Below are 12,696 nucleotides of genomic sequence, written 5' to 3' on the forward strand. Positions count from 1 at the left end.
CCACGGGCTAACCCAGAGAGGGTTTCTGCCAGAAGAGTGTCTGGGCTTGAACTTGGGGTCTGGGTGGCACTCTGCAGCACACGCCACAAGGCGTGGATTAATAATTGTGAGTGTTAACTACTAGAGGTAAGTAGTTTAAAACATACCCAGGGTGCCTGGGTGGCTCGGCTGTTTGGGCAACTACCTTCAGCCTGGGTCATGATTCTGGAGTCCCGGGGTCGTGTCCCACGTTGGGCTCCCTGCTTGGCAGGGGTTCTGCTTCTCCCTCTGACCCACCCCCTTCTCGTGCTCTTTCTCTCTCTTTCAAATAAATAAATAAAATATTTAAAATTAAAATAAAATAAAAATTAAAAAATAAAGCACATGTTCTAGGGGGACGAGCAGGTGCTAGATTTCTCAGGATGCATGGCCTGGGACACTGTGCCGTTTGCTGTCACCAGGAAGACTACAACCACATCCACGGGGGCAAGTGGACCGTGAGCAACCTGCGGCTGTACCTGGAGAGCACCCGCGGCAGGGAGGTGACCAGCAAGCTGTTCGACGAGATCCACTGGATCATCGTGCAGTCGCTGAAGGCCGTGGCGGTGGGTGCCGGGCCGGGGGACACTGGGCGGGGCCTGTGAGCGGAGAGCCGCCAGGTGCGGCAGCCGGGGATGCTTGTTTTCTCGCCACAAATACTTGTCTTTACGGGCTCGCCTCCCTCGTGTGCACGTGTCTGCCAGAGGCCGAGGCGGCTTCGGGCCCAGCTTCCCATGAGGTGCTGCGTGGGGCGCACCAGGGGCCGGGCGAGTCCTGCTGGGTTCCCGGCAGCTCCCCTGGGCCGGTGGATGCAGGAGGCGTACTTCAGCGTGAGTGGATGGTCAGGGATGGCCTCACGATCGCCTCGCGATGGCCTCCCCATGTTTAGGCCTCCGGCTCTGCAACGTCGTGGGCATCCGGACACCGCCTCTCTGTTTGTTGCCTCAAGTCTGCTATTTGCTGGCTGGTTTGTGGTTTTTGTTTGTGTCTTGTTTTACTGTTCAAAGCAGACAGGCATGTTTTTGAGGGAAAGGGAAAGGAGTTGACCCCGGGCCACTGGCACTGGGCCGCTATGTTCAGAGCTTCACGTGCAGCTTCCAGATGCTTGACACCCATGACTCACAGTGAATCAGAGGCTCGGCCCAGAGCACGGACGTGCGGGGACAGGCACTGGGGCCCAGGCCTGCCGAGGGGGCCCCCGACAGACTGCCCCACGGCTGTGGGAACTGAGGGCACTCGGCCTGGCCCAGGGACTAGGCAACAGGTCCTGTGCGGAGTGGATACCCTCCTCAGAGCCTCGGAGGCCTTTTCTGTGGAACTGGGAGACGGCGGGGTGGGGGGCTGGAGAGTTAGCAACTTCCTGTCCTACAGAGGTTGCTGGGACAGTGGTGTGGGCAGTGGCCAGGGGTTGCACCCCAAGCTCTTTGGGGAGATGCAGTTCCACTGACTCCCCCGAAAAATCAGCCCCCGATTCTCCACTGCCCCCCGCCCCCCACCTGGTTTTCCTCCAGTGGGTCAGGCTGGACTGGCCTGTCTCCCCTTAGGAGTTTGAGTTCTAAGTCCAGTGTTCAAAGTAGAGCCCACACACCCACTAAGGCTTAAAAAGGCCTTGCTGTCGGGTCTGTGTGCTGCTCTCACTGTGGGGTGCACGAGGGTCCCTAGGGCACACGGGACGTGACTGCTTGCTGGGCCTCCCCACAGGTTTTGATCCAGGCAGGCGGGGCTGGGCCTGGGAATCTGCACTGTGAGTGGCCAGCAGGGTTTCTGATGTACCCGGAGACCAGTTTATGAAGTAGAATTGAACATTAAAAAGAAAATCCAAAATTCAGCAGTAAATGCATTGACTCTTGTCATGGAGAGCAGAGGTTCCTGACCGGGCAGCCCGCATCCTTAAGGGCCCGAGAAGGGCCTGGCAGCCTGGCGGAGAGCGTCTGTGTGTTTGTGATGAGAGACTGCACAGGCTGAACTCTGTGTGCCGACTGTGGAGCTGGACTTGTGTCCACTCCAGGGACAGTCCTGCGTGGACAGAGACGCCACTGCTCAGATCAGGCCTCAGATGAGTGAGGCCCGGAGACCCCCGTGATTGCTTCAGGATGTCCCCTCTCGGCGGCTGAGTGCAGTTTTCATGTCTGAGCCGAGGAGGGGGAGGAACATGGCAGGGAGGAAGGGTAGCCCTGGGGGTGGAGGAGGGCGCGCTGGCCTTGGCAGTGAGACTCCTGCACCCAGCACCGCCGGGAGGTCCCGCCGCCCCACCGCCTGTGGCCTCCCCGGTGGTGGTGTCAGCCAGGCCCCCAGGGCCACCACGCAAGCCGCTTCCTCTCTTGCAGCCGGTGATGAACAACGACAAACACTGCTTCGAGTGCTACGGGTATGACATCATCATCGACGACAAGCTGAAGCCCTGGTTGATTGAGGTAACCTTGCGGCTGTAGCCCCAGCCGCTGCCTCTGCCCGTGTCACCCTGGAGCCCCTGGGCAGGCCCCGGCCGATGCAGCTGAGGAGGTGGAACGGGAGGGTGCGCAGGCGCCACAAGCTTGCAGGTGGACAGGGAGCCACTCCCCGCTCTTGGCACTGAGCCCAGATCACTTAGCCGAGCTCAGCGCTGTGGCCCTCCCGGGTGCTTCCGGACATGTCATGCCCTGGAGGTCCTGACCTGTCCTCTTGAGGACATTGTTGCTATTCAGGAAAGGAGCTCCCAGACCCGGAAGCCTGTGGGAGGTGGTAGCCTACGGGCCAGAGATAAGGGATGTTATCTTCCCATGCCGGGGCGTACTTTGGGAGTGGCTCCCTCTGCCTCTTTCAAGGGGTGCATGGACTGTGGCTGTGGCTGGCCTCGGGGCACGCACCGTTTCCCTGGTGACAGGCCTGGGCGATGCTTGCCTCAGCTGCTGTGGGCGCTGGTGGACGCGCCTGAGGCCCAGAGCCTGCCTTGCTGGGGTTGCCCTGCTTTGCTCTGTGGCCAGAGAGAGGGGCTTGGGGCTCGGGACACAGCCACGAGAACGAGGGCCGTCCGTTCCGTTGGTTCGTCTCCTTATGTGTGCCTCTGAGCACCGGCCAAGGTAGATGGCTCAAGTCCTTTAGCTCAGTCCCATTTTGAGCCAGGAAAGTTGAGTCTCAAAAGGAGGGCATAGCGAGTGGTCCCTTGTAGGGCAGTGCAGTGGGAGCCCTTACAGGAAGCTGCTGGGAGAGCCGCCTTATCAGAGAGCAAACTGTTCCGGAACAATATTTTCCAGGTTACTTGTTATCTGCCAAAACTGGAGGGGGGGGGCATGCATGGAGATATACGTAGAGATAGAGCAAATATGGAATATTTCTGTGTTTTCTTTTTCCATTTTCAAAGTCCACTGTGCAACCCACTGTTCCGTTAAAAAAAAAAGTAACTTGAATGGAAGTCAAGCTTTCCTTGACGAGCTAGATCGTAATTGCGAATAACACTAACGTAATAACAGACCTTAATTTTAGCATATCTATGATAATCTTGGTGTTCTGGTATGGGAGCATAGTAATTCCAAGGGCGCCTGAGGTTCGTACAGTCCCTTTCACTGTTGTACATTCGCCACTCTGCTGGCAGCTCCGAGACAGAGTCTTGCTGTTCGAGAGAAACCTGAACCACTTGCAGACTTGCTGCTCCGCTCTCCCGCGGCCTGAGGGAACAGCTAACCAAGAGCATTACAGCTGTGCCTAAAGTAAGAGTGAGTAGGTCGTAACTGATGTCCTGTGGGTCTCTCCACACAGTAAGTGCATTTTAACCTGTGGACGTTTGACATTGCTTAGCAGCTCAGGGCCCTTATGGGACTAACTTTCTGTCTTTCAGATGGGTTCCTAATTTGGCAGAATATTGCTTTGTTGGTGACTTAATTACTCCTTTCACCAAAAAGGGGCCCCCGGGACACCTGGGTGGCTCAGTCGGTAGGTAGAAAATCCGACTCTTGATCTTGGGGTCCTGAGTTTGAGCCCCATGTTGGGTACAGAGATTACTCAAAGGGGGGTACATTACGTTTTACTCCAACCCCACGATGCTGCTTGGTCAGGCTGATCTGGTTCACTAATTCCAGCAAAGCTAGGGGTGGGGGAGACTTTCAATACTTGGGACAGAGCTCATCACACAGGTAGACATGGAAGTTGTATTTGTAATCTAGTGTCACTTGACATTTTTTAAAAAAGATTTTGTTTATTTGACAGAGAGAAAGATGGTGAAAGAGCACAAGTGCGGGGGAGCTGGAGAGGGAGAAGCAGGCTCCTCACTGAGCAGGGAGCCCGACGTGGGGCTTGATCCCAGGACAGTGGGATCATGACCTGAGCCGAAGGCAGATGCTTAACAACTGAGCCACCCAAGTGCCCCATCATTTTTTCTAAAGATTTTAGAATCCAATTTCTCCCAAACAGCCAGACTCGGTCTCTGTGCTGCTAGCAGAGTAGCCAATGTACAACAGTGCAAGGGATCACGATCTGAGCCAAAGGTAGACGCTTAACCAACTGAGCCCCCCTGGGCACGCCTTCACTTAACATTTTTATTTGTTTGATAAGTGATTTGCAAGTCCTAATCCTGGCCTGTTTTCAATATTATTTATATTTTATCCAATAGCTAATGAAAGCAGATCCAAAAATGCTTCCTATATGAAGTACTGGAGGATATTAGGTACAAACAGTATGACCTGACAGTCTGACCCACAGCGTGTGGTAGCTGGCCTTTTCCTCGGCAGCACACGTGTTCACCCGCAGGAGTCCGCCATCCCGGTGAAGAACGCGGTTCCTTTCCTCTCGCAGGTGAACGCGTCGCCGTCTCTCACCTCCAGCACCGCCAACGACCGAATCCTGAAGTATAACCTGATCAACGACACTCTCAATATTGCGGTCCCGAACGGTGAGATTCCAGACTGTAAATGGAACAAGTCACCCCCGAAGGAAGTCCTCGGCAATTACGAAATTCTGTAAGTCTGTGTGCAGACTGGGCAGCTGTCCTTGTGCGTTTCGGGTTGAGGGGCATCACGGCCCAACGTGGATTTTCTACACGTGTGTGGACTTGCCTTGGGCCAAGTATTTTTATTTATTATCAGTGTTGCGGGATAGGTCATGTTGTAGCAGAAAAACGTGTCTTAAACTAGGCCCTTGTCTGGGTCTTTTGCTTGATCAACATTGATGGAGCGTTTGCCACCTGCTGGGCACCACGTGAGCCGCTGGGGCAGGTGGGAGCAGGTGGGAACAGGTGGGAGCAGGAGAGCTCTATGGCTTGCCTTCTCCCGGGCCACCATGGAGCAGAGAGCCCCGGTGCGCACCCAGGCTCCAGCAGCTGGAGCTGTGGGACCCTGATGAACTCTCTGCAGCTCTTCAAGCCTCTGTGTGTCCCGCTTGAGTGGGGCTCCTGCAAGCGATCTCACAGAGTTGGGAAGGCGAGAATGTTCGCGATGATCCTGACAGCTGAGGGCTGCCCACATGCCCCAAATCGTGCAGAGCTTCATTTCCCCAGAGACCCCCTGAGGTCAGTGTTGTCACGAGCGCCCTCTCACGCATGCGGAAACAGGTTTGGAGAGGTACAGTGGCCTATTGGTGGTGACCGCGAGTGGGAGCAGCGTGCGAGCCTGTCAAGGGGACAGTGGTTGAGTGACGTACCATTGGTTTGTACTGTGGGATAGTGAGTGACCACTGAGAGCATGGCCCAGGAGCTCTGGTGGGGCCTGGGGGGCTGTGGGAGGAAAGTTCGTTGTAGAAAAGGGTGCGCGAGGGACACGTGTTCGCTTGTCTGTGTGGGTGCAGCTACCGTGGGCTGTGAGGTCTGGAAGGGGAGCTGGAGAAAAGACGAAATCAGGGCCCCAGATGCAAGGGGCGTGTGTGTTAGGGTCACGTTAGTCTTTGTGTAAAAGTAAAAATGCACATTTAACGTTTCTAGAAAACAAAGGAAGAAATTTGTAGTGAACCTCTTGTGTCGCACGCCGATCCCAGGTGGGCGTTACTGGCGTGGGGACTCGGACTCCAGAGCCCACGGCTGACGGCGCTGTCTCCGCCGTGTGCCCTTGACGTATGCGCGCAGCACCGGGGAGGGGGGAAGGTCAGCTCAGAAGGGCAGTGTGGGGCCTCGGGGGCAGTGGTGGGGAGCTGCGAGTGTGACCACTCAGCATGGGGCTGGTTTTCTCCAGCCCCGGGCAGTGGTTAAGTGGGTAAGTGCAGGGTGAGCCGGGGGCGGGAAGTGGCCAGCGCTGGGGGCTTGTCGGGCAGGGAGGAGGGTGAGAGGGGAGGACAGCGGGGGGCAGTGGGAGGGGACTGGAGGTCCTGGTGCTTGCGGGCTGCTGGGCTTGGGGCACAGGGATGCGAGCGGGGGAAGCAGAGGCAGAGGTCAGAGGGAGGGTCTGCAATCCAGGCTTTGCGGGATGGCGGTTACTGGACACAACAAGGCTGGGGGCCGTGGGAACGGGCCTGAGCTGAGGCGGAGGACGAGGTCACGGGGGGTGGTGCAAGGTCAGGGAATTGGGGCTTGGTCATCGCCCTGACCAAGAACCGTGAGCCAGGGGCCTGAATGGTAAGGAATCAGGTTACAGGTAACTGCACAAGGCGCGTGGTGGATCCTGCTGACCTGGGAGGGGGGCTTTGTGGGGGGCTCCCTCCAGCCCCCGGGGCATGATGGGTGCGAGGGAAAGCACCCCCACTGGAGGGGCGGCAGGGAAGCCGTGTCTTCAGGGAGAGCCGGGGTTTAGCGCAGCAAGGTGCAGAGGACGTTCCAGGATGAGGTGGGGACTCGGGGGTTTGCAGGCGGCCGGTGAGTTCTGAGGGGATCGGTCTTCCTCCAGCCAGTGTGGCGGCAGGCCGGGCTCTCGGAGCCCCGGGGCTGTTGGGGGAGGGCGGCAGACACCCCACTTCCGGTTAAAGACAGAGTTCGAGCCTCATTGCTGTTAGCTGACAAAGCAAAAAGGTGACCCCCCCCCAACCTGCTCAGCACCCCCCCCACCCCTGTGAGTAAGGAGGGCTCCCGTGCAGAGCTGATCAATCCAGGCGCTTCCACACAGGCCTGCTCCTCAGTGCTCAGAGGACCTCACGGTCAGGAAGCCCGTTGCTGGCTCCCAGCCATGGCCTCCTACAGCGGTAGCCGGCTGCGTGGGCATGGAGGGCCCTGACTTTCTACTGCGTCGGTGCTCTGCCTCCCGTGGGGGGCTCGCAGCGGTCTCCAGAGTATGCCAGAAGCAAGAGGAGGAAGCCAAGCGCCAGTTAGCCGCCCAAGGTCATGCTACCGGTGCTGGCCCCCAGAAGTAGGTGCTCTTGTTGCCCTGATCGCCATCCTGGCCTTCAAGCCATGCGGCCTGGCTTTCTGTGCCTGCAGCCTCCAGGGCCCAGGGCTGAAGGTGCTGGGTATACGCTTGTACAGCCTTTAAAGCCCAACTGTGGTGGCTCAGTCCGTTAAGCATCTGCCTTTGGCTCAGGTCACGATCTCAGGGTCATGAGATGCAGGGTCCAGCCCCGCATGGGGCTCCCTGCTCAGCCCAGAGTCTGCTTGAGATTGTCTCTCTCTGCCACTGCCCCTTCCCTCACTCACTCTCTCCCTCTCTAAATAAGGTAATTGATCTTTTTTTTTAAAGATTTTATTTATTTTACAGAGAGAGAGGGAGAGGGAGAGAGAGGAAGTGGGCACATGAGCAGGGGCAGAGGGAGAGGGAGAAGCAAGCTCCCCACTGAGCCAGGAGCCTGATGTGGGACTCGATCCCCAGGCCCTGGGATTGTGACCTGAGCTGAAGGCAGCCGCTTAACCAACTGAGCCACCAGGCATCCCTGATCTTTTTTTTTTTTTTTTTTAAGCTTTTATTTATTGGTTTGTTAGAGAGATAGAACACGCACGTAAGCAGGGGGAACAGCAGGCAGAGGGAGAAGCAGGCTCCCCGTTGAGCAAGGAACCTGATGTGGGTGGGGCTCAACCCCAGGACCCCCTGGGATCATGACCTGAGCCGGAGGCAGACGCCAACTGAGCCACCCAGGCGTCCCAATAAATAAATCTTTTAAAAATAAAAAAATAAAAAATAAAACACGGTCTGGACCGTGCCAGTGACTGCAACCCCCTTGTCATTCTGCTTGAATGAGAAGGGGCCCTAGGAGACCATCCCAGCAGCACCCCTGGGAACAGCCCATCCCAGAGCCCCGCTGCTTGCCACAGGCGCAGCGAGGCCGGTGAGCCCTGTGTGGTCGCTCCGCCCACTCCCCCCGCCGTCGTCAGTGCATTCTTCCTGCACACCCACCCAGCAGTGAGGTGCTGGGGGGCACTGTGAGCCAGACAGATGGGGGTCACTGCAGCGATGGAGACACAGAACCAGCAACAGAGTGCTGACGGGGAGTGCTAACTCGTGAGTGGGGACTCAGGGGCTCTAGCAGTCCTTGGGGTGGGGAGGGACCCCCACATCAGAACCTCAGTGTCCCTGGGGAGTCCCCCCCCTGCAGCAGCATCTCTCCTGAAGGAGCTAGGGGAGAGGAGGGCCCTCCGTGTTGCCCTGACCCCCATTCCGGAAGAGGGAAACCCCGTAGTGTGTGCCGTGTGGGTAACAGTCCACACACTGGCCTTCCTCGTCCTTGCCTTTCCCTTGCGGCCCCCCATTTGCCAGCAGAAGCACAAGGCAGCAAATGTGTTCTTCAGCTTCCAAAGCTTCTCCCCCACACTGCTCTCAGCTTGCGGATTCCGATTCTGGGAATAAACGTAGAACAGAAATAGCCCCTTTTCGAGAAGTCAGCAAAATTCAGCTAATGCAACCTAACTGAGCAGCATCGTACCTTTCGCATTGGACACGAACATCTACTTTCGACAGAGGCTCCTCAGTCAGGGCGTGGCCACCAAAGGACACCTAGGAAGGAGGTTTACTAGGGAACAGAAATGTTTTCATGCTCTTGATCCACAGGGTTAAAAGGCCCCAATTAAGAATCTGAAGTCTTGGGATTTATTTGATCCCACAGACCTTCCGACACTGAGTAAACCTCTCCCCGGGGCAGATGGAAAGTGGGAATCCGTCGGGAGGGTGATCGAAGTCACTGGGACCCCACAAGCGGGACCCCATCACCAGGGCCTGCACCTGCCAGGCCCCACAGTGGGTGCAGTGACATTTCTCCAGCCTTGCGGACCCCTTAGGAGGCGCTCACTGTGGCAAGAGAAGCCAGGGACCACCCAGATGTCCGAATCGGGCACGGGCATCCACGATTCTAGCTCCGTCCTTTCTGAGGCAGAAGCCCAGGCTCTGTGTCCTACACAGGCCGTGCTTTCACACCGCACAGGTCTGGCACGGGAATGCTAGTGGGCCAATGCAGGGGAGGCCTCAGCTGGTGGGTGCTCAATCTGGCCTTTCTTGCAGAGGTGACCTGCTCGCCCTGTCCTGGTCCCCTCCCCCCAGTGGGTCATTCGCACCCTGTTCCCCGTTTGAAGTGGGGTCCGTCATACCTGCCCCCAGATGTTGTGTGTAAGAGTATTTCCAGACATCTGTCCTCTCCCTCACCTCTCTGGTGTCTCATGTTTCCTTGGGGGTCACTGCCGACTTCCACCTGGTAGGAAGCCTTTAGAAAACATTGACGGCAGGAGCCGGGAACAGTTCGCAGAGTAATTTAGCAAGTCTGTACCCGCCTGCTCTGCGGTCTCAGGCAGGGTCTGCTGGGCTGGCAGTCGGGAGGCATGTGGGGGGGTTGGGGGGCGGGCAAGCTGCTTCCCTGGGCGACGTGGGATTTACGGGATTGGCCGTGCTCGGCGCTGCTGCCCCTTCTGCCAGCCCCTGAAGGTGATCCTCTGTTTCCAGCTATGACGAAGAGCTGGCGCAGGGCGATGGCGCTGACCGAGAGCTGAGAAGTCGTCAGGGCCAGTCGCAGGGGCCCAAGGGGGGCCGATCGCGAGACTCGGGCAGAACCGTCCTCACCACCTGGAAGTGAGCACCAGTCGCCACGAAAGACGGCGAGCCAGACCTGCCGGATACTCAGCGCACCTGGGCCCATTTCAAAATTTTCCTTTTTCTAGAGCTTTTTCCCCCCTTTCCTAAGCGCTGTAAATAAAGGCACTTCTTTGGGAGGTTAAGGAGTCTCTTGTGAGGAAAGATGCCCCGCTTCGCCTTCCCTCTCACGCAGTACCTCTGAGACCAGACGTGTGGGGATTTTCCCCACACCCAGCCTGTCTGCGCTCCTCTGGCTGGTGCTGGGTGTCCACGATTTCTCTCCATTTTGATACCATCTGCCTGGAGATGGCGTCTGATCCCACCGGGGAAGGACCCAGTCCCACAAAGCTGTCTCCCCTGCCCCCGCATCGCCATAACCTCAGAAACCGGTCCTGGCTGTCTCCTGTACTCCTGACCTCCCTGCTCTAAGTGGGAGGTTCCCACCACCTTTCTCCAAGGGCTTCATTCCTTGGCCAGAGTGGCTCACAGGACTCAGGAAAACCGTTCACCTGCTCGATTACCCATTTCTCATGAATGATGCAACTCGGGTCAGCCCGATGGAAGAGATGCAGGAGCCAAGGTATGGGGGAAGGGGTGGGGAGCTTCCGTGCCCTCCCTGGGTATGCCGCCCTTCCAGCGCCTTCCTGGGGTGACCAGCCTGGAAGCTCTCTGGAGTCCGTATTCGAGATTTGTGAAGGTTTCATTATATATGGCATGGGTTGATTAAATCATTGGCCATCAAAGATTGATTCAGCCTTTAGCCCCACCTCCTCCCCAAGAGCTGAGGGGCAGCGGCTGGAAGTGCCCACCCTCTGATCCCCGCGTGGTCCCCTGGCAGCCAGTCCGTCTACCTGGGAGCCCCCAGCCACCGGGTCAGCCATCAGCCCAAACTGGCTTGGTTGAAAGGAGCTCGTTAGGAATAACAGAAGACACCGTTTCTCTTTTAGTACCCGGGGCTATTTCAGGAATGGGGAACAGAACTAAGTATTCTAACAAAAAGCTGTCCCTGTCGCTCTTGGAAAGGAAAGGACAGGGGTTTTAGGAACTGTGTGACAGGAAGAGGGACAAAGACCAAATCTCTCTCTCTCTCTTTCTTTTTTTTTTAAATTAAAAGATTTTATTTATTCATTTGAGAGAGACATGCGAGAGAGGGGAACACAAGCAGGGGGAGTAGGAGAGGGAGAAGCAGGCTTCCCAAGGAGCAGGGAGCTCGATGCGGGACTCGATCCCAGGACCCTGGGATCACGACCTGAGCCGAAGGCAGACGCTTGGCCGACTGAGCCACCCACACATCCCTATATTTCTTATTATAAATCACAACACCCTATTTCCTGGAAGAACCGATTCACAAGTGCCTGAAACCAGCTCTTTCCAGAGACAGACAGCCTCAGCATCCAACTGAGTTTATTACAAAGTGTTCATGTTTTAAAAATACTGCGCTGAAAAAAAAAATACTGCGCTGACCTAAGAACGAAAGCTGACTGTCTCACAGAGTCATGGTGCTGTGAGAAAGCAAGATCTTTAGCCTGACAGCTACTTCGGTGTCAGTCCCTCTAACTGTGACTCTGAGGAAAACCGGCAACTGGGACTGTGTGTCAGTAATCTGTCCTCACAGAGGCCGTCGTCTCGCTGCTCAGGAAGAGACCAGTTTTTGTCACTTCGATTTTGGAGGTGAGTCTGTCAGATGGGCCCAGACGGTCCCTGCTGTGTGGCCCAGTGGACGTGAGCATCCAGGGGTCCTTACCGCTTACCAGAGCGTCGTCGGCAGCTGGCGGCCAGGCCCAACTCCAGGGGTGCTGAGCTGACGTGAAGCCGCCCTGGACACCGAGTGAGGTGGAGGAGAATCCGGGAAGCCATGAGTCAGTCCGGCAGAGTGACTGATGAACGCCAGTAACCCCCGAGATGTGGGCTCCTTCTAGAAAGAGCCTTTTCCTGACAGTCATGCTTGACACTGTTCACTGCTGCTTCAGTCACTGTCTTGAATTTATCTTTAAAACTCCCCACCTGAGGGGCGCCTGGGTGGCTCAGTCAGTTAAGCGTCGGCCTTCGGCTCAGGTCATAATCCTGGGGTCCTGGGATCGAGCCCCGCATCAGGCTCCCTGCTCAATGTGCTCTCTCTCTCTCCCTCTCCCTTTCTCTCTCTGTCAAATAGATAAAATCTTTTTTTTTTTTAAAGGCAAAACAAAAAACTCCCCACCTGAAAAAAAAACAAAAACCAAAAAAATTCCCCACCTGTCTTGTTGTGGTGTTAGTAATAGGGTTTGGTCTCCTGGTGGTGTACTGAGGACATAGCACGCTGACCGAAGTCTTCCTCGCACCCATGTGTGAACACATGTCTGGTTTATACGTCCTGTCACGTGCATCTGTGTGCTCACATGTGTTGAATGCCGTTTCACGGCCAGTTGGGGAAAGGGGCCCTTTAGGTGGTAGGACAGAGAGAGAGAGGCGTGACACAAGTGGCACTCAGCCGACATTCACATGAATTGCAGTTTGAGGGGACTTGTCTGCGGTGTCCCTGAAAGCCTAAGATTGTTCCACCTCCATGGCCTGATCTGAGGTCTAACGTTCCTGGCGGGTGTGGCTTTGACCTTGAGTCAGACCTGGGCTCCAAGCCTGACTCTGCCATTTATTAGCTCGTCCCAAGGCTGGCCAGGGGATCTTTGGACCTTGGCCGGTTGATATATAGAAGGAGATTAATTATATCCGCTTCAGAAGTCACCAGTGTCACAGCCCCGGTCCGGCCCGCCCCACTGGCGCTGCGGCTCCGACGTGTCTCCTGACCCAGGAGGGGCGCAGTCCG

The 12,696-nt window shown here is 56.5% G+C and overlaps 1 protein-coding gene across 6 annotated transcripts in view; it reads left to right on the plus strand.

The window, feature by feature from the left end:
- TTLL1 (TTL family tubulin polyglutamylase complex subunit L1) overlaps positions 1 to 10,039 on the plus strand; it is a 30,171-nt gene extending 20,132 nt beyond the window's left edge. For 5 of the 6 annotated variants that reach the window (XM_082739900.1, XM_082739896.1, XM_082739897.1 and 2 more), the window contains 4 exons: positions 441 to 584; positions 2,346 to 2,432; positions 4,786 to 4,949; positions 9,768 to 10,039. In XM_082739900.1, coding sequence (XP_082596026.1) covers positions 441 to 584; positions 2,346 to 2,432; positions 4,786 to 4,949; positions 9,768 to 9,897 — 525 coding nt within the window. In that variant the 3' untranslated portion in view covers positions 9,898 to 10,039. The remainder of the gene's footprint in view (positions 1 to 440; positions 585 to 2,345; positions 2,433 to 4,785; positions 4,950 to 9,767) is intronic. The other variant, XM_082739901.1, reaches the window with a different exon arrangement.
- Positions 10,040 to 12,696: the final 2,657 nt, after the last annotated feature.

This window comes from Mustela nivalis (genome assembly GCF_964662115.1).
Source record: "Mustela nivalis genome assembly, chromosome: 7".
Lineage (NCBI taxonomy): Eukaryota > Metazoa > Chordata > Mammalia > Carnivora > Mustelidae > Mustela > Mustela nivalis.